General features: G+C 39.6%; 1 protein-coding gene across 1 annotated transcript in view; it reads right to left on the reverse strand.

The window, feature by feature from the left end:
• The window catches only part of DNAH6 (dynein axonemal heavy chain 6), a 285,907-nt gene that overhangs the window by 14,806 nt on the left and 248,269 nt on the right, over nucleotides 1-22,832 (reverse strand). Inside the window, exons 69-74 of the mRNA XM_075284265.1 lie at nucleotides 19,114-19,235; nucleotides 16,878-17,007; nucleotides 10,648-10,775; nucleotides 10,240-10,425; nucleotides 8,719-8,791; nucleotides 4,741-4,892 (exon numbers count right to left, since the gene is read on the reverse strand). Coding sequence (XP_075140366.1) covers nucleotides 4,741-4,892; nucleotides 8,719-8,791; nucleotides 10,240-10,425; nucleotides 10,648-10,775; nucleotides 16,878-17,007; nucleotides 19,114-19,235 — 791 coding nt within the window. The remainder of the gene's footprint in view (nucleotides 1-4,740; nucleotides 4,893-8,718; nucleotides 8,792-10,239; nucleotides 10,426-10,647; nucleotides 10,776-16,877; nucleotides 17,008-19,113; nucleotides 19,236-22,832) is intronic.

Consider the following 22,832-nt stretch of genomic DNA (forward strand, 5'->3'; position numbering starts at 1 on the left):
TGGTTTGATTCGTACGCATCAACAACTAGACAGATAATTCTCACTATTCATGAGGCTCTGGGAGAACTGTACTTAGGTTTAATCCATTCATTCATTAATATAGAGAGGTAGTAGATAGAGATGAGCGAGTAGTGTTCGATCGAGTAGGTGTTCGATCGAATACTACGGTATTCGAGATACTCGTACTCAATCGAACACTACTAGCTGTTCGAAGTTTAAGGTTCGATGCAGAACCAGCGTTGATTGGCAGAATGCTATACATTCTGCCAATCAACGCTGGTTCTTCTCTTACCTTTAGAAGTCTTCTCTGTGCAGCGTCCCCGAGGCGTCTTCCGGCTGGAATTCACTCTGCCTAGGCATCTGGCCTAGGCAGAGCCGACTGCGCACGCGCGGGCATGCCCTCGCATGCGCAGTCGGCTCTGCCTAGGCCCCGATGCCTAGGCAGAGTGAATTCCAGCCGGAAGACGCCGTGGGGGCACTGCGCCGGGAGAAGACTTCAAGGGGAATCCAGCCCGACCGTCACTGATGGACTTGGTAAGTATAATTTTATCAAATGTTGCGTACCCCTGAAACGAGCATTTCCCCCCATACACTATAATGGGGTTCGAAATCCATTCGAACAGCCGAACAGTGTGCGGCTGTTCGAATCGGATTTCGAACCTCCGACATTTTAGTGTTCACTCATCTCTAGTAGTAGACTAAGGGTTAGTTCACACAGAGTTTTTTGCAGGTGGATTTTGACAGGGAATCTGCCTCGAAATCCGAATGCAAAAAAGGCTCCCATTCACTTCAATGAAAGCCGCTAGCTTTTTTTCCCGCTAGCGATTTTTTCAGCTAGCGAAAAAAAAGAAGCGACATGCCCTATCTTGCCGCGGATTCGACAGCTGACTCGAGACTCACTCCCAATTAGGCCCATTAATTCAGGCCTAATCAGGAGCGGGCTGTCGCGATGGGGTGCCGATGTAGTGTAAAAGATTTCCACCATGTGAACGTTCCCTAAGAGAGAGGTGAGCGTCTCCTCACAACACTGTTAGAGCAGCCAGCAGCAGGTTGTAGGCACACAGGGGTGTGTAGTCAGTAGCATGTGCAGCACCAGATGCTCCATCATCACATGCTCAGCATATAATTCAACTCCAATCTGTATGATGTGTGTGCCTCCTGTACGGTGTGTCCTCTTATACCGTGTCTGCTCCTATACGGTGTGCACTCCTGTACAGTGTGTGCTCTTGTATAGAGTTTTTTTGTTTTTGCAGATTTTGCTGCAATTTTTAGAGCCAAAGCCAAGAATGGCTACAAAAGGAATGGGAAATATATAGGAAATACTTTTACTTCTACCTTCTGCTCAATTCACTCCTAGCTTTGGCTCCAAAAAATGCAGCAAAGTCTAAATGGAGAGGTGGGTTGGCTGTCCCGGATTGTGCTAAATATTTTTTGGCTGCGGTTGCCACGTGCATTCTTTACTGCCCCCAGTCCGGTCGCTCCAAACTCTGTGTTGCTCTTGAGGAGTCGCTGTGTCTTTTACCTCTCACTGCTCTACCTTGGCTTCATAAGAGGCACTGGTCTGACAGTAAAACTCTCCCGCTTCCCTTTGTTGCTCGATAGACACTGAGGGTGTGCCGCCTATATGAAGCAACGCGGAAGCTCTTCACAAACGATGGTCCTTTGACTCTGATCTCGAGCAACCCAGACTTCCCAACGGTGCTCCATTCCCCGTTCTTGTTTCACTCTGTGGGTGACCCGGTCCTGCGGTTTAGGCAGATCACCTCAGCCTCCTCTCTTCTTACCCGTGCTGACTTATTAGCCCAGATTTCACGCCCTGACTCAGTTGCCCTCCACTGGCAATATACGCAACTCTCCCATTTCTAATCCTCTTTGAAACTTTCTGGTGATCTCCATAGGGCTCTGCTTCCCTTTGAACATCTTTGCCTTTCCTCTTTTCCCCTCACCCACACTGTTTCCCTCCTGTATGGTATGTTGATGGAGGATCCTGATGGTGCCTTTCCTGAATTCACGGATAGCTGGGAGAGGGAACTGGGGGTCTCAGTCCCACTGGGTGCAAGGTCCTCTGCCTTCCGTGTGGGCCACAAGTTCTCCATCTCATGCAAAGCACAGGAGACTAATTATAAAGTACTTTCTAGGTGGTACAGAGTTCTCCATGAAATTTTTTCCTCCACTTCGGATAGGGGCTGGAGGTGTCACTCTGAGCGAGGCACGATATCCACATATGGTGGGGATGCCCCCTTCTACGCCCCTTTTGGTCTGTCGAATTATCCTACAAGTTACGGGGTTGACTTGCCAGATGATCCCGTCCCACTACTCCTCTCCATATTCTCTCATGAATTCAGGAAACCCACCCATAGAATCATAGGATTCATGCTAGTGGCAGTGAGATCGGTCATTACCAGACTGTGGAAGTCTCCGACACCCCCTACACTCCTATCTTGGCTAAAGGAGCTCCTTAGCTTACACTCAATGGAAAGCCTGGTGGCTGAGCTTCAGCAAGACGATAGAGTGCATCAGCAGACGTGGCTCCTTTGGAACCACTTCTACTACTCCGCCGATTTCCTCTCCTTTTTCCCTTCTGTGTCCCCCTGACTTTGCTTTTCCGCTTGAATTCTTCTCTTTTACTGATGTTTTTTCTTATTGGTTCAGTTGGTTGCTCATCTATTATTTTCATGATTTTATTTTGACTGCTGCATCAGAGTGTTATGTTGCCTCCCTTACTTCCACCTCCTGCTGCCATTATGCCAATATCCCTCCCTCTCTTCTTGCTCCAGGTTCTGCTCCAGGTTCTGCCCCTCTCCTGCCCCCCCATCCCCACATCTCCCTCTGTTGGTGTATGCCCACATATGTGTTAATGAAACATTTCAATAAAACTTTTAAATGACAAAAAATGCAGCAAAATATGCAACAAAAAGCTGCGTTTCCAGGGTGGGGCCCCAGACTAAGACTCGATGGCTTGGTTTTTTTTACTGATAAAGATTAGTTACATACAAGTTACAAGAAAAACCCTAAGGATAGTGATGTTATACACTAGCTACGTTAAAATTAGCACAGGGGTTATCACTCTGTCTTTTAAGGGTAAAGCCATATCAGATATATGTAAGTTCAGATTATTCACATTAAAATCATAACTAAGCAAAAGAGTATGCACACACACACACACACACACACACACACACACACATATATATATTTGCACATATACATACATTCACCCACATAAGACAACAAGATAATACATATAATGGAATACATGCTTAGAACCAAACATCATATGTGTATATAAGCCCTATTACTCTGAGATGAGACATAAAACTTGAATCCCTCTTACACACATCTAACTTAATTGTAACAAATCCTTACTTCTACTTTGTGTTTTTGCAGACACCAAATGTACCAATTTATTTCAATGTGTTTATACAGATGTCCTAAAAAAAAAAACCCTGAAGCACTTCCTTTATTTTTTACACTGATGCTGGTGCTTCCCACCAACGAAAGTCTATAGATCTGTGAAAATGTGCAAATATATCCGTGTATCATCCATTTTTCACAGACCCAGAGACAAACAAAATATACAAAATTACAATAAAAGAGTTGATCTGTATTTCACAGGCAAATGTGAAGAGTAGGACACTGTCCGTGTCTGCAAACACAGACATGTGAAGGAGGCCTTAAAGGGGCTCTATCATTGGGAAAAGTCATTTTTAAGTAATCACATCCTTGCATAGCCTTTAGAGAGGCTATTCCACACCTACCTTTTGTATGTAAATTGCCTCAGTGGTTTTTGAATGAGACCGTTTTTATTCATGTGCTAATTAGCTTCCACTGTGCACTCCGGAAGTCTTATTGTGCACCCTCTGCTATTCTCTCCTATATGTGTGTACGGCACAGGCTGCTGCTGCCTCATCTCCCTGCTTGCACACACATAGGAGAGAATAGCAGAGATGAGTGCTGCTGGGAACTTCCTGTGCCGGCTGGAGTCTAATTAGCATATGAATAAGAACGGGCTCATTCAAAAACTACTGTGGGAATTTACATACAAAAGATAGGTGTGAAATAGCATTTCTAAAGGCTATGCAAGTATGTGCTTAGTTAAAAATGACTTTTCCCAATGATAGAGCCGCTTTAAAGAGAACCCATCAGATCGATTTGGAAAACTAAAAAAAAAAAATCTCCAAAATTGTTATGTTGTAAATCCATCCATGTCTGAGCTACCTGAAGTCTGCTGCATGTACTCTGAGGCTGAGGTGCAAGTCTCTGGCTTCAGTGAACAACTGCACTGGTGCAGGTACAGTGGCAGGGTGAGTATAAAGCTTTTTTCATTTTGGTACGAGTACATATGGCTTTACAATAGGGCTATTTGGAACGCTAAACACTTGTCCATAAAGAACGGTGAGTGGTTTAGTGTACCAGATGATAGGTTCCCTTTAAAGAGAACAACATATAAAACTGAGGATATTCTGAGCCAATGGATATATCTATACTTGAATTGTAAAAATGATTATTAGCGAATCATAATTTTAATTAAAGTTAAGAAAATAAAAAATAATTTTTAATAGCCCTGATAATGATCTTATAAGTGTAGACAGACTGCATTCTGTTGTCTGTCAGGGCTGATAGGACTATGCCATTCAGAAGAGACCATCTGTTACTTGACTTGTCGTCTTCTATCAGCAGTTCATGGTTACAGTGATTTGGCTGTGATACAAAACTCCAAATAATAGTAATTGACTGTACCTTTTTATCCATGGGCAACTCCTCTCCGAACTTTATAGTTTTTATTGCTTCTGTGACAGCGGCTTGATCTCGATAATATGGAAGAACATTGTAGTGGAAGCTAAGTTCATCTATCGGCAAGTTATATTTCCTGGCATGATTCTGAAGTATCCCTAAAACATAAATATATATCATGTGTAAAGTATCCGATTTAGGTTTGCTGTAAAAATTGCTAAAACTATTAATATATTATTTTATTCTAAACAAATTCAAAGTTTGGAATAATAGACAAGTAAAAGGAGAGGTGGATGGTCAAGATAACATAGTTCAGTATTTCACAACTTCAGTCCTGAAATACCCCCAAATGGTCATGACTTCTGGACGTCCTCGGCAGTAAATATAGTAGGTGATGAGTGTTAGTTCAGCAAGAACTGCTAAAGGGATTCTTACTATAGACATCCAGAAATCATGGCCTGTACCAATGTAAAAGATAAATAAGAGTACAGTGAATAAATTGTTTAAGGGGATATCCTAGATGTTATGGGAAAGAGATGGCACAATCACCTCTCCCCTTTAAAAAAAAAACGTATACTCTGCCACGATAAGTGTGCAAACTTAAAGTAGAGTCAGGAGAAAGAATGAAGCATAAAGTCTATGCCAAGGTTAGGCTGTTCATTGATAGACACAAGAGTGGGGTGTTGCAGGAATGTCACCAGGATTTTGGTAATTTCATGGCTGCAACAAGGACACATTCATGAATATGAACAAAATGTATATGAAAAATAAAAGTTACTATCCTTAGGGACTATTCATTTCTTGTTTCTTCCCTACATTTAACATGTACATGGAAAGCTTTATTCTAAATGTATACCTAGACTTCTATCACCAGACAGAAACCAAAATAATTTCCTTTTGACCACTATCTGGTCAAGATACATTGGGGATGCCACTAAAAGGACAGGACGGAATAGTGGACTACACTATTGTATGCTGCAGGATTCAGTAAAAAGCATTATGATGGATACCACTGTACAGACATCTGTTACCAGCCTTGGGGTACCCCAGTGACATCACTATCTTTATATAGTTGGTTATTACTGGACCTCCCAGGTCTTCAATAAAATGGCCTTAGGCAGGATGCCATTCTACCACTGATCCTTGCCTCTACAGGCTCCTGGTATCTTCCCTTAGCTCAGGAGTCTGTGAGAGTATAGATCAGAAGTAAGATGTCAACCTGCCAGCACCAATATACTCCAGGTTTGGAAGGAGAGAATCAGGAGCAGAGGAAGTCTAGTTATGTATAGAATGTAAGTAGCAAAGAAGTTCAATAATCCAGGCAGATGAAGAGAGTGTTAGACAGTCCACAATGGATCTGTTATTAGAAAAGCAGCCAACACCAGTAATAGGAAACATAGAGGATTCTGATCATTAGTATTACAGCTGTATATGTGAATGAGGAGGGGAAGCTGCGAGTAGATAGGGATCAGTAAAACAAACAGGCATGAAAAGAGAAGTGAGGTCTGGAATGAGATGAGACTGAATGGGATTAAGAGGGCAGGAGGTGATATTAGACTAGAAGTGAGGAAAAAGCTTGTTCAGTTATGAGTGCAGGCTGATAGAATGGAGGGCAGAGGAAGGGCACGATTAGGCAGACCGGGTTATGGGGTCACACCATTTCTGATGAAAACCAGGCAGCAGCTTAACAGCCTCTGTAATAAATTACACTGTGGCACAATGCAATTTTTCAGAAGTAGTGCTAATACCACAGAATGTATAAAAGACTAGAATCTAAAAAAAAAAAAAAAAAAAAAAAAGCATTGCCCATAGAGATGAGCGAACACTGTTCGGATCAGCCGATCCGAACAGCACGCTCTCATAGAAATGAATGGAAGCACCTGTGACGCTGACTTTGCCGGCGGCCGGCCGACGTCACAGGTGCTTCCATTCATTTCTATAGGAGTGTGCTGTTCGGATCGGCTGATCCGAACAGTGTTCGCTCATCTTTGCCCACAGTATTCTGTACCGGCACTGAGGGAGTGTTTCAGAGAGATCAGAGACCCTGCACCTGGACTACTAACCGGAAACATGCTCAGTACACAAGTCTTTACCTGTATGAGTGAACAAGATATGATGTGCTCATTTCAATGCATTCAATACATATGATTTATGATCTATGTTTTCTAGAGATGAGCGAACGGCGTTCGATTGAATTGATATTCAATCAAATATCAGGCCGTTCGAGGTATTCGATTACAATCGAATACCACAAGTAAAACCCACTAAAAATTTGTATCCCCTCCCACCTTCCCTGGCACTTTTTTTGCACCAATAACTGCGCAGGGGAGGTGGGAGGGTGTAGCTACATCTCCGGAGTAACTACATCTGAGATCGGACCAGAATGGAGACTGCTGTGGACCGAACTCAGACTCCGCCTCCTCCGGCAGAACCAGCGTTGATTGGCCGAATGCTGTACTCTGTATGGCATTCGGCCAATCAACACTGGTCAATGCATTCCTATGGGAAAAAGACAGCTCCCGCACATCGCAAGCTGACAGGGACCCCGACGAGATAGAGCCCCAAAGAGCTGGGTGAGTAACATTCCCACCTAAATAAAGGTAATCCCTAGCTAACCCTGCCAGTACATCTATCCCTGTCTCACAGTCACATAGTTCACTGTCTCATATGACCCGGATATTAAATCCACCATTCGTATAAATTGGAGGTCAAACCTGATTTAGCCAGCCAATTACTTTTTTCCGATTTTTTTTCAATACCACCTTTGTCGTAGTTCCTGTCCCACCTCCCCTGCACAGTTATTGGTGCAAAAAAAGCGCCAGGGAAGGTGGGAGGGGATACAAATTTTTAGTGCGTTTGCCTCGTGATATTCGATTGTAATCGAATACCTCGAACGGCCTGATATTCGATCGAATATCAATTCAATCGAACGCCATTCGCTCATCTCTAATTATGACCACTTCCGAGTCCTTGGAGTCCTCCGATTGGCTCATTTGCTGTGGAAAAGTACAATGCCAGCTGCTGCAGCAGCAAGAGTAAGCAGCCATGTTGCCAGTATTTTTGCACTGGCTGCTGTCTACCAGTGTATATTATATAGGGAGCATGAGGCAATAAATGAATGGCTGTCCATGTAATGAACTGAGACTGCTATAGCTCTCACTTTAGCACACTGGATAGTAATAGGACATACTGTGTGGACTGGTGTTGTCCTCATGGGACAAACCCTGTAATTCAATTTGCCCAATATAAATATAAATATAGCATTTAAAAAAAATAACATAAAAAGTTAGGCCTAAGTCAAAATGCTGATAAAAGAATTTTCTTATAGCAAACCTGTCATTTTGGGTTACTTTTTATTGTACAGTAAGCTGTCGTGTTTGTGAGGAATAACACTATTTTTTGTCATTATATGACTTGTAGTCTACAGATTTAAGCAGTTTTCTCTTTGCAAGCTGTATCTTTAGCTTTCATTTCTCTCAGGAGAAATCAGCTCTATAACTATCACTCAGAAACAGTCCCAAGAACATGAAACAAATATAGAGAAGTACTAACATATACTAATGTAAATAAGGTGTTTTGGTTGTGACAAAAGCTTCTATTCAGCAACTTTCTTCTCCGATGGCCTGCACGATCACCCCCCCCCCCCACCCGCCTTTCCCATAGACTTCTATAGACCTGAGTCATCTTGGTCATGTGACTAGCAATCTATTTCTAGACAGATACAGCAGTAGAAAGAGGCATTCATCTCTGATAACATACATTACAAAGTTAATATTATTATTATTAGTAGTAGTATTATTATTATTAATAATAATAATAATAATAATAATAATAATAAAATCACCTGTGCTATTCATTTATAAAAAGTTTACTGAAACGGCAGTGGTCACTTAAATGGATTAGAAAATTGTATTATATTTCCTAGGTTATAATTTATATTATAACTTGTGGCCTAAACTATGCTTTATACAGATTTTTTTTTACCTGTGAGAAAACCCTGAGGGAAAAAGAATCCTGAAATCCAGAATGATTTTGGCTGACCTTGGCGAATCCATGCCTTGAAGAAAATAATACACTGTTTAAATATGCACCAATATATATTATACTCTGAAACTATTTATATGTGGTATACGCCAAACATTTTCTATGTGTAACATGCATCAAAAATTTTAATTCACTGTATCTATTGCATTTTATATCTGTTTTTCTGCCCAATAGTTGGAGGACTAAGCATTTCACCTCAATAACAAAGTTCACTAATTGAAAAATAAATGGAAGAAGACTCTTGAAGGTGTTGTCCCAACAGCGGTAAACCCTATTACCTATTGCATCTTTATTTTTCTGCGGCAATGGCCTGACATTCATCCATGTGACCTCTGCATGCAATCATTGGCCTAAGTGATGTTAATATGTCCAGCACCAGACAGTAGGTACAGAAAACCTAAACCTGATTTGTTGCAGGGACACATGGATGTACAGCATGTCATCACTGAAGAAAAAAAGATCAGCCAGGAACATCAGATGATCAGAGACGAAACAAAGGAATTTAATGTTATTTTATAAGATTTTCTGCTGATGATTATTTTTATAAACTCTAGTATAACCTCTTTAACATTGTCACATAATGTTTCATATGTTTGGAATATACACAAGAGCAATCTATGTAACCATATTGCAATTTGACTGCAAATATCATTCTAAGCAGCTTAAAATGGTTCTTGGGGATTTTATAAAGCTCACTAAAAATCAGCATATAGGAATTTGTTAAAATAATGACAAGTGCTGAGCTTGTTGACCATATCTGCAATAAGGCTGGATAGGGAAGTCCATTTGTCTAAATACATTTGACCCTGTGAGCTGGTCTATAGATGAGATTTGTGGGCTACATGCTTAAAATTTAATATATATAGAAATCCACAAAAAAATTAAAAATCCCAGTAAATCCCTCTCCTTTCTCACAAATCTGACAAATCAGACAAATCTGGCTGTAAGACTGCTCTAGAAGCTGTGTACTCCCACATTACTTCCCAATAAGAGAACAGGAACCCTAAACACATAATCTCCCAGATTGTTTGTGAGACTCTTGAATATAGGGGTGACCTCCTGTCAAATCTCTTGGGTTCATCATTTTATTTGTGACTTGGTCACTTGTCTGAAAAAGGGGAATTGCCAGCCCATATAAGAAGAAAGTGACATGGCAAATAAAGAAGGAGGGCAATCCAATCGAGGGCATGGCCTCACCGGAACGTTTCTGCACTGCACTGAAACCAATGTTCCTTCGAATACCCCTTCTAGGATGTTGGCAATTATAACTAAACCCCTCCCCTTACTGAAGCCCCACAACTGAACTGTCAGTGCACCATAAGATATGCTTCGGAAACATACATAGTATCCTGACGATTGATAAACACAAGTTTATGTCATGTTTTCTAGGTTTATTGTTTCTATAACTCATAAAAATACAGAGAAATATGAGACCAAATATGTAAAATTCCTATTACTTACATCAATAAATGATGTCCTCAGAAGTAGATCTTTGACCCATGATCCAAGAGGTTTTAGAGAAGGATAAGCAGCATCAGCCCACAACGTGGGAACTTGGTTGTTCAAGAAGCTTTTGTATATTCTTTCCATTTCCTCAGACATAACCACAAACCCAGCAATAGCTTTCTTAAGAGTCTCTAGAGAATTCTGTGGGATGAAATAAATAGGATTGTAACAAGACTGGAATATGTTGATGGCAAGTGAAATCACAACATATTAATCAGACATTTGCTTTATTTATTAGACGTACAAGATGCCAATGTAGTTGCACAAAAAAAAATCATTTTTTATTACATAATAGCAATGATCACTCCGACTATGATAAGTAAATGATAATTCAGATCACTTGGACTTCCTCAAGTAACTCACCTTAAGTAATGTGAGAAGTTTATTAAATCTGTCCACTTCTTGCCCAAGTACAGTAGTCAATGAACTGACCCGGCCTTTAGAGTCTCTGACAAACAGCATCTCTGATGCAACCTCCATGTTCAATTTATCTGTAGAAAAAAGAAGGTAACGAAACATATATGAGGTATAAATAAGTTAAAAATATGTATTTATTACCTGAGCACTTCTAGAACATCTCACTGAAGTGTCAAAGATGATATACTGTACATTCAGAACAGGACATACACAGAAGATAGATAGCACCATAGCAAGCATAAAATGGGGCCCCTTACTGACATCAGGCCACCATAAGAAATAAGACAGATTAAGGCCAGAAAAGTGGGATCAAAAAGGTGAAAATTTTAATGCAAGACTAAATATGTGACAAAATTAGCATTTTTTAAAAAAAACTTTTTGCCACTTTTCTTAAACCTGGATGGGGGCCACATTGTGGCTCAGTGGTTAGCACTGCAGCCTTGCAGAACTGGAGTCCTGGTGCTCAAATCCCACTAATGGCAAAAAAAAAAAAAAAAAAAAAAAACATCTGCAAGGAGTTTGCATGTGCTCCCCGTGTTTGCATGGATCTCCATCCCATATTCCAAAAAGACATACTGATAGGAAAAAATGTACATTGTGAGCTCTATGTGGGGCTCACAATCTACATTTAGAAAAAAAAAAAGCCTCCCATTGACTTCGATGAGTTCCTTTTTAAGGTTTTATAAGGCTACATATGAAGGCTAAACAAGTACAAATCTATCATGTTAGAAAGATGTTACAATACTGTGTTCTATATAAAGAAACCCATAGTATATAGCATTGTGGTATGTAGCGTTATACTTATTGTTGGCTTAGTGTATTATGTATTATGGTGCATATGTATTACTTGCTGCTGATTAATGCAATGGGCATATAGCTTATGCTAATACTTATATATTACTTTCTTTACTATGTTGCATATAAGACATTTGTTCATTGCACTGTGAGTTTCTTTATATAGAACCCAGTATTGTAACATGTTTCTATCATGACTAGTTTAGCCTTCATATGTAACCTTATAAAACCACGGCATACCAATATTTTGTGTGGACACCTTGTCTTCCCTTGTTTATTTGTGATATATGTAGGTTTTTTCTCTATATCTAGGTATTTTAATAAATTATCCTTTACACTTTGTTATACGGTTTGGCTTAGTAATGTTCCACCATTTTCTAAATTCTAGTATAAATAGCCCAATTCTTGTTGTATGTGACTCTATAGTACCTTTATTGTGTATGCTAAGGCTGGTGAAACGTATACAAGCATGGTCATATATAGCTCCTCCCTTCCTCTCTATGGATACGCCCACCTCCTGACAGAATGCAGAGACGATTGCAAGGAGTAAATTATGCTTTAGCTTCCTGTTAGCATCTCTTTCTCTCTGGGCAGGATTGGAGGCAGTGACTGGATAAGATGGCTCAAAAATTGTGAGACTCCTGGGAAATCTAGGCAGGTTGGCATGTCTGACAACAATTTGCCATTTCTGCTGTAAGCCTGAGTCATACTGCTGCTGTGTCCTGCGGAAACATTCTCAAGGTTTCTGCTTAGGATACACTGCCATAGTGACTGCCTCTATAATATGTATGCCCAGCAGGAAGACAATGTCACCCCAGTCAGATCCCCTGTCCCCTCCCACACAGCAAGACATAATAGTAGTACTGGTAGCACAATGAGATAGAAGGTCACCTTCAATGTTGTTAGGTCGCTACTCCAAGTCATTTAAAAATAGCCTGAAAAACTTAGTTTTTGCAGATATTATTCATTAGGGAGTCATAAAGAGTTTCCCTTTAAATAGATGCAAGATCAAGTTCAATAATTAAGGTCACATTAAATTAATTCATTGGAAACTGCCAGGTCCTTCTGAATACTAAGTAATGCTGATCATGAGTATAAACCATTGAAACTTTACTACCCATAGTTTAAGAAAAATATGTCTAAAGGGCATAAGGAACACAGCGCCATGAAACTGACCAAAAAGTGCCAAGTGTTCCCTTCCTGAATAACTATTATTGTGACTATATACAGTACAGACCAAAAGATTGGACACATCTTCTTATTCAAAGAGTTTTCTGTATTTTCATGACTATGAAAATTGTAGATTTACACTGGGCATCAAAACTATGAATTAACACATGTGGAATTATATACTTAACAAAAAAGAGTGAAACAACTGAAAATATGTCTTATATTCCAGGTTCTTCAAATCAGCCACCTTTTGCTTTGATTACTGCTTTGCAGACTCTTCACATTCTCTTGATGAGCTTCAAGAGGTAGTCACTGGAAATGGTCTTCCAACAGTCTTGAAGGAGTTCCCAGAGATGCTTAGCACTTGTTGGCCCTTTTGCCTTCACTCTGTGGTCCAGCTCACCCCAAACCATCTCAAATGGGTTCAGGTCTGGTGATTGTGCAGGCCAGGTCATCTTGCATAGCACCCCATCACACTCCTTCTTGGTCAAATAGCCCTTACACAGCCTGGAGGTGTGTTTGGAGTCATTGTCCTGCTGAAAAATAAATGATGGTCCAACTAAATGCAAACCAGATGGAATAGCATGCCACTGCAAGATGCTGTGGTAGCCATGCTGGTTCAGTATGCCTTCAATTTTGAATAAATCCCCAACAGTGTCACCAGCAAAGCGCCTCTACACCATCACACCTCCTCCACCATGCTTCATGGTGGGAACCAGGCATGCAGAGTCCATCTGTTCACTTTTTCTGCGTCACACCAAGACACGGTTGTTGGAACCAAAGATCTCAAATTTGGACTCATCAGATCAAAGCACAGATTTCCACTGGTTTAATGTCCATTCCTTGTGTTCTTTAGCCCAAACAAGTCTCTTCTGCTTGTTGCCTGTCCTTAGCAGTGGTTTTCTAGCAGCTATTTTACCATGAAGGCCTGCTGCACAAAGTCTCCTCTTAACAGTTGTTGTAGAGATGTGTCTGTTGCTATAATTCTGTGTGGCATTGACCTGGTCTCTTAGCTGCTGTTAACCTGCGATTTCTGAGGCTGGTAACTCGGATGAACTTATCCTCCGCAGCAGAGGTGACTCTTGGTCTTCTTTTCCTGGGACAGTCCTCATGTGAGCCAGTTTCTTTGTAGCGCTTGATGGTTTTTGCAACTGCACTTGGGGACACTTTCAAAGTTTTCCCAATTTTTCAAGCTGACTGACTTTCATTTCTTAAAGTAATGATGGCCACTCGTTTTTCTTTACTTAGCTGCTTTTTCTTGGCATAATACAAATTCTAACAGTCTATTCAGTAGGACTATCAGCTGTGTATCCACCTGACTTCTGCACAACAACTGATGGTCCCAACTCCATTTCTAAGGCAAGAAATCCCACTTATTAGACCTGACAGGGCACACCTGTGAAGTGAAAACCATTTCAGGTGACTACCTCTTGAAGCTCAAGAGTGTGCAAAGCAGGAATCAAAGCAAAAGGTGGCTACTTTGAAGAACCTAGAATATAAGACATATTTTCAGTTGTTTCACACTTTTTTGTTAAGTATATAATTTCAGGTGTGTTAATTCATAGTTTTGATGCCTTCAGTGTGAATCTACAATTTTCATAGCCATGAAAATACAGAAAACTCTGAATAAGAAGGTGTGTCCAAACTTTTGGCCTGTACTGTATATATATATATATATATATATATATATATATATATATATATATATACACACTAGCAGGAGGACCCGGCTTCGCATGGGTATATTACATTTTTTGTTTGTGTAGTGGCCCCATAAGAATTGTACAGTTTTGCACTGGTGTATTTTGTATATCTTTTGTGTGTGTCCATAAGCGTCATGTGATAATGTGTATCTCATTTCGGATATCAGTGAAAAACCTGTGATCAGTTGTTATGGATACCTGGAGTAAAGCTGTGTATATGTGACCTTGTGTAAAAGTGTCATCCACAGTGCCCTGCTTCTTTAAAGCTGACATACAGCAGTGAAGAAAAATGGCTGGGTTGCTATGGAAACCTGGAGTAAAACGCTAATGTTTGGTACTCTGTGCAGAGCCGTCTATCTAATCCTCCAGCGTATGGTACTGTGTGCTGAGGCACGTATCTTATCCTACGACTTGTGGTACTGTGTGCAGAGGCACGTATCTAATCCTCCCTGTGTGGTATTGTGTGAAGAGGTGTGTATCTAATCCTCCGGTGTGTGGAACTGTGTTCAGATGCGCATACTTAATCCTTTCCCAATTAGTACTGTGTGTAAACACACGTATCTAATTCTCTGGTGTGTGGAACTGTCTGAAGACGTGCATATCTAATTCTCTGATGTGTGGTACTGTGTGAAGATATGCGTATCTAATCCTCCAGCGTGTGGTACTTTGTGCAGAGGCACGTATCTAATCCTCCCCGTGTGGTATTGTGTGCAGTGGCATGTATCTAATCCTCCGGCGTGTTGTACTGCGTGCAGATGCACGTATCTAATCCTTCCCCGTGTAGTACTGTGTGTAGACGCAAGTATCTAATCCTTGTTGGTGTGGTACTGTGTGCAGATGCACATATCTAATCCTCCAGCGTGTGGTACTGTGTGCAGATGTGCGTATCTAATCCTCTGGTGTGTGGAACTGTGTGCAGATGCGCATACCCAATCCTCTGGCATGTGGTACTGTGTGCAGATGCATGTATCCAATTCCCCGTCATGTGCTACTGTGTGCAGATGCACGTATCTAATCCTCGGTCGTGTGGTATTGTGCACAGACGCACGTATCTAATCCTCCCCTGTGTGGTATGGAACTGTGTGAAGACGTGTGTCTCGAATCCTCTGGCGTGTAGAACTGTGTGCAGACATGCGTATCTAATCCCCTGGCGTGTGGTACTGTGCGCAGACGCGCATAACTAATCCTCCCCTGTGTAGTACTGTGTGCTGAGACGTGTATCTAATTCTCTGGTGTGTGGTAGTGTGTGCAGAAGAATGTATGTAATCCTCCAAAGTGTGATACTGCATGAAGAGGCGCGTATCTACAGCATGTGGAACTGTGTGTAGACATGCATATCTAATCCTATGGCATGTGGTACTGTGTGCATACATGTGTATCTAATCCTATGGCGTATACAACTGTGTGCAGACATGCGTATCTAATCCTCTGGTGTGTGGAACTGTGTGCAGATGCGTGTATCTAATCCTCTGGCATGTGAAACTGTGTGCAGGCATACGTATCTAATCCTCCGGCATGTGGAACTGTGTGCAGACGCACGTATCTAATCCTCCAGCGTGTGGAACTGTGTGCAGAAGCACGTATTTAATCCTCTTGTGTGTGGGACTGTGTGTAGATGCGTGTATCTAATCCTCTGGCGTGTGATACTGTGTGCTGATCTGTGTATCTAATCCTCTGATGCAAGTATCTCAGTTTGGATATCAGTGTTGGTTTGTGCATGTGGAGTGACCGTGTGTATTGTAGTTGGAATATGAGTGAAAGACTTGCAGGTTTGTATTGGCTAAGGGGGGGGGGGGCATTGTGTTGGGAATGCTGTATCTCAGCAATGGTACGTTCAAGCAAGTTGGAGTCTCATGTTAAACCTTCCCGGATATCTGAAGTTTCTCTGTACCAAATTTGGTGAAGATCGGTCCAGTCGTTTGGTCACGCTTAGAGAACAGACAGACAGACAAGAATTAATTTTTATAATATATATGTGTAATGTAATTATACCATGTATCACTGTTATAGCTAATTTAAAGTAACATACAGTGTTTAAAGCACAATATAATATATTTTACAATATTGTTTGCTTCTATATGCCCCCTTTGCGCTGCTAAACTGTGCTGGGGAAGGGTTCTGAACGGAATGACTCTACTTCTCCCTCTGGCAGTCAACAATATGTTGCCTTCTTACATTCCCTGTATGCTAATGCAGATAATCTGGTGTTCCCTGATAAAAACCTATTTCTATTTGCTAACCTGAAACAAAGAGTGGATGCAGAGACCTGGTTGACTATCCACTTATTAGATGGACATTCACATTGCTATACACTTCAAACACTAGATGGTGCCATACTATGTAAAGTGCATCATAAAATATATGATAAATATATAAATACACATACAGTGAAAATCTTTTGATCAGTCAACCAATGAAGCAGGGAACCAATAATTCATACAATCAAATAATGTCAGAACTGATGCAAGATTAAAATAATATTACTATTAACAATTTATCAGGCATTACCTGGTAATTTTGATAGAATTGAAGCAGCTAGTTCGCTAACAATGTCATCATTGCTTTTTCCAGCCCCTCGTGATGTAGACCTCGGCTGTACGTCCAATATTGTATTAATAAGAGTGTTTGTTTCTTTGCGCTATAGAGAGATATATACAGGTAAGCATACTTGTTTTCTGAACTTCCCTTTTTGGATATTCTTGTATGGTCAGACAGTTTTTTGGTGATCCACAAGAATCTACTATTCAAAAAGCAGAGCCTAAATATACAGTGTTGGCCAAAAGTATTGGCACCCCTGCAATTCTGTTAGATAATACTCATTCTCTTCCAGAAAATGATTGCAAGCACAAACTCTTGATATTAATATCCCATAGAACACCTGTGGAGAGATCTCAAAATGGCAGTTTGGAGAAGGCACCCTTCCCATCTCAGGGACCTGGAGCAGTTTGCCAAAGAAGAATGGTCTAAAATTCCAGCAGAGCATTGTAAGAAACTCATTGATGGTTACTGGAAGCGGTTGTTCGCAGTTATTTTGTCTAAAGGTTGTGCTACCAAGTATTAGGCTGAGGGTGCCAATACTTTTGTCCGGCCCATATTTGGAGTTTTGTGTAAAATGATCAATGATTTGACTTTTTTTCCATTCTCTTTTGTGTTTTTTCATTGCAAGCAAAATAAATGAAGATATTAATACCAAAGAGTTTGTGCTTGCAATCATTTTCTGGAAGAATTATCTGACAGAATTGCAGGGGTGCCAATACTTTTGGCCAACACTGTATACTAGTGACAGTAGTAGAACCATTTCAATTTTCTACATATAATAGCAGCATGTTTTAATGTCACAAGTAAACCCGTAAGCATTTCATCAGCAGGAGCAAACCGCATGTTCAAACTATTCTAAAGTTTACATGTAAAATGAATCCACACAAAATTTTCTAATATAGTATATACAGTGCATTACTAATTTTATATTCATCAGCATGTATTATAGATAAGATCTGAATTCACAATTCTGAAGGCTTCAGAGCTTTGAAATCCTGTTTCTCTTCAGAGTATGTCCTGATCATTTACATTCTGTGAAGTACAATATCTTCACTATCTTCCTACATTATCTAAGATATTTAGGTTGTGTTGGGTCATATAGCTAGTATTATATAAAAAAGTTGTATTCACAATTCTTTTTTTTTTTTTTTGTAGATTGTGAGCCCCACATAGAGCTCACAATGTACATTTTTTCCCTATCAGTATGTCTTTGTTGGAATATGGGATGGAAATCCATGCAAACACGGGGAGAACATACAAACTCCTTGCAGATGGTTTTTTTGCCCTTGGCAGGATTTGAACACCAGGACCCAGTGCTGCAAGGCTGCAGTGCTAACCACTGAGCCACCGTGTGGCCCCTTGTTGTATTCACAATTCTGAAGGCTTCAAACTTGAAATCTCCCAGAATTTCTTTTATACTCTGTTTCTCTATAGAGTATGGTCTGGTCATTCTGTGAAGTACAATATCTTTACTATCTTCCTACATTATCTAAGATGTTAGGGTTTTGTTAGGTCATATAGCTTGTATTATAGATAAGAGCTGTAGTCACAATTCTGAAGGCTTCAGAGCTGAAATCTTCCAGAATTTCTTTCATATTCTATTTCTCTTTAGAGAATGTTCTGGGCATTACATTCTGTGAAGAACGTTATCTTCACTATCTTCCTACATTATCTCAGATGTTAAGGTTGTGTTGGGTCATAAAACTTGTTGACTGTTTCCAGAAGAATTGTGAATATAGCTCTGGACTACAACATAGGCTGAAATTTCCCCACTGTGGGACTATTAAAGGATTATCTTATAAATTAAGATCAATACAAGATAAGTCTTGCATGACGCATGGATTTGCCAAGATTAAATGTTTAATGTAGAGTCATCCTTTATGTAATGTGTAACCTTTCAGTTAAAGGAACCATATACGGTACTTTAAATCACCCAATACTCCAGGAGGTTATATTTCCTTCTATTAACAGAAGACTACAGCAATCATTATTATTGGCATACAGCTGCCTAGGTAGCAGTTGTGATTTGTATTGTGGCTTTTTTCTGAGTAATAATATTACTGGAAGATTGACATACAATAGCAGCTACTGCCTATTATCTGTGTTTAACAGACTATTATGATTGAATCATTATTCTCCTTTGAGCAATAGTGGAATCCATGCTTCACACAATTAAATTAGAGCAAGTACCCATAAGCACACAAACCTGGAAAGCTAAATTGGCATTTTCGTGCATTCCAAATATTTCCGGATCATCGGTCAAGGGCAGATTTTCTATGTAGTCCTTGTAATATTGCAGACTGTCAGCATCTGGACTGAAATATATACCTAGGGTGTATAAAAATACAGCTCATTAGTTTGTCTGCTCAATGTTATAACTATAAATAAAAATACGGGAGGGAAATCAAGGCCATCAAATAGTGTCGATGTGCTTTGAAATAAAATATGCCAAAGCCTGAGGAAGGAGGATTTACTGAATTGCACATACCAATTAGATATAATATTAACTACTGTGAAAATATTTCAAGAAGAAGCAGCATATGGCTTTTTTACTTTACAGACATTTCGGTTATATCCATAATTCATAGGACAGTGAATTATAATAACAGTATTATTCCGGACATCCACCAATGTCTGCTTTGCATTACCAAATGTCATACAGTACCACTCAGCTGTAACACTACAAATTTAATGCATTTACTTGACCAGTATGAATAATGCATTTAAGGAATGAGGTGTTTCATTGTAGTCAGGAGTGCATTTGCGTTACGTGCACCATAAAACTAATTTGGAGTTTGTAACCCTTCAGGTATTTAATAATTTAATGTGCAATTTAATGTGTGTTATTACCATAAAAGCAAACTATACTTAAAGAACTTATTTAGCATTTAACGGGAGACAACTTCCCTTAAAATAGTGATATCACACCTCGTAACAATGGGGAACCATGGCATGTCTATACCTTACTATAGTACGCTAATGCAGATATTTTTCAGATCTGTTATACACAATTAATCTTGTCTCACAATAGAACAATTTTATGATAATTTTAGCTCTTTTTTCATTGATACACAAAAATATAGCAAATATAAGTGCAATTCTATGTCGGTGAAAAATGTTACCTTAACCTTAATATTCATTTTATACATTTATACAGCACCAACATATTCCACAATGTTGCAAACAGGTTGTTGTCATCACTTTCATTGGTCCCTGTTGCATATTGGGGCTCACAACTTAAGTTCCAAATCAACCTATTAGGCTAAGGTCACACACAGAGAAAAAACACTGCCAAATGTTCATTGTCATTTTCCTCTATAAGGGTAAGTTCACACTACTGATACGCTGCCTGATTCTGAACGTTAAAACACGTACAGAATCAGCGCGTATAAGGCAGATACCATTCATTTCTGCCGAGCCGTACACGCGAGCACTTCCCATTCACTTCAATGGGAGCGCTCGTAGTGAAAAAAGCAGCCCATTCATTTCAATGGGGAGCGCTCGTATGCCGGCTCCCATTGAAATGAATGGTATCTGCTTTATACGCGCAGATTCTGAACGTGTTTTAACGTTCAGAATCAGGCAGTGTATCAGTAGTGTGAACTTACCCTAAGGCTAAGGCCCCACATTGCAGAAATGCAGCTTTTTTTGTTGCAGACATTGTTGTGGTTTTTTGAGCCAAAGCCAGAAGGTAGAAGTATAAAGGTTAATGCACAGTGTTTTTGGCGCTGATTTTAACGCTGAATCTGCCTCAAAATCAGCCTCCAAAAAAGCCTCCCAATAGAATTTATTTTGTGGCCATTCTTGGCTTTGGCTCAAAAAACCGCAACAAAAAAAAGCTGCGTTTCTGCAACGTGGGGCCTAAAACTGATGCACAATAAACCTGCACCTTCAACTGACATATTGCAGTTTAAAACCCACATCAGCAGTCACATTCTATGTGTTCAAGAAGCTATAGAAAGTGTGTTATAGTATATTACACTGCGGAATAATAAGTCTAAATACTGTATATTTCTCTAGTCAAATGTGGTTTTCATCAGAAGAAATGCTGTTACCTTACCTTGCGACATATGAAAACTACCAAGAATGCCTATTCAAACTTTTACAACTTTTATTGAAAAATAAAATAAATGATAAAATTATTTTAGAAATAATTAGGGAAAAAAAATAACAAAAACTGGTAAAATGTAACTATCCATAAGGTCAAAAATGCATAGAAAAAGTCTGTCCTTCATTCTATTTGTTACAAAGTTTATGATCAAGGTATCTTGATCTACACAAGGAGGTTTGAAGAGTATGTCTGAAACAGAGTCCCTTTCTTCTTGTCCTTTATTATTGATTTGTTCTTACTAAGGTTAACTGAGTATTTATGACTAAACTCAGAAAAATACCTTATGTTGTACCAAAACAAAGGCTCAGGCTGGCTGCAAAATAAAGCAATGTTATCTCAGATTTTAGGGAAAGGCATGCATATTATGGATGATGCCCTGGAATATATTAAAATATAACATAGCAAGGTACAACAAGGAAGTTGGATTGACTGATAGAAATGGAAGCTGAGGCGTAACTAGAAACTCCCAGGCCCCTATTGCAAAATCTGTAATGAAGCGACCTACTTACCATGCGCTATTTAGAATTATGGTATATTTTATACGGCAGAGTTACATTTGGGCCCCCTCTGGATCCAGGGCCTGGTAGTGACTGCTCCTGTCGCAGCCTGTATAGCTAAAACCCATAGTAGATGTAATGTTATGCTCATATTTATTTCCAGAAAGAAACAATAAAGCTACATGTACATGAATGTGCACATGTACAGATCTGGGAAAAAATGGCATGGACAGCACATGGATAATATCCATGTGTCCCCTGTGACCTCCATGGAGTCATCCATTAATGGGCCCAGGCTACAGAATGGACAGGAATAGGTCTTAAGTTTTGCCCCTGGGCTCATGACGTGCTACATAAATCCGTGATGTACAGGCATGTGTGTGGTCATAAGAAAATACGGCTAGTAAACAGACAAAGCACATGGTTGTGTGCATAGAGCCCAATCCTGAGAACAGTGAGTAACAAAGTGATATAGTTGATTAACAATAGATAGATAGATAGATAGATAGATAGATAGATAGGAGACAGATAGATAGATAGATAGATAGATAGATAGATAGATAGGAGATAGATAGATAGATAGATAGATAGATAGGAGATAGATAGATAGATAGATAGATAGATAGATAGATAGGAGACAGATAGATAGATCGATAGATAATAGATAGATAGATAGATAGATAGATAGATAGATAGATAGACAGGAGACAGATAGATAGATAGATAGATAGATAGATAGATAGGAGAAAGATAGATGGATAGATAGATAGATAGGAGACAGATAGATAGATAGATAGATAGATAGATAGATAGATAGGAGAAAGATAGATGGATAGATAGGAGACAGATAGATAGATAGATAGATAGATAGATAGATAGATAGATAGGAGACATACAGATAGATAGATGATAGATAGATAGATAGATAGATAGATAGATAGATACTTTTAATCCAAATGTAAGAATATTGTTAAACAAGAGCAAATACTCTCATACAAATCCCACGAACAATCTCACTATTTCATGCTCATTGCCTTGAAAATACCACCATAGACTATTACTGGTCTTCTCAAATAAAACTGTCACTGAGTATCCAACAAATACTGTCATACAATGCCCAAATAATACTCTATAATAACACTATGGTATAAATATAATACTGCATATACAGACCATGTAATGCTGCCATACAGTACCAAAGTAATACTGCTTTATTCAGTGAACCATATGAAACCCAAAATGCAACATCCAAATTATAATATTTTAAATCTTGGGCAAAGGACTCAATGTAAGAGGGCATGCACATAATGGTGTGTA

This window comes from Leptodactylus fuscus, chromosome 1 (genome assembly GCF_031893055.1).
Source record: "Leptodactylus fuscus isolate aLepFus1 chromosome 1, aLepFus1.hap2, whole genome shotgun sequence".
Lineage (NCBI taxonomy): Eukaryota > Metazoa > Chordata > Amphibia > Anura > Leptodactylidae > Leptodactylus > Leptodactylus fuscus.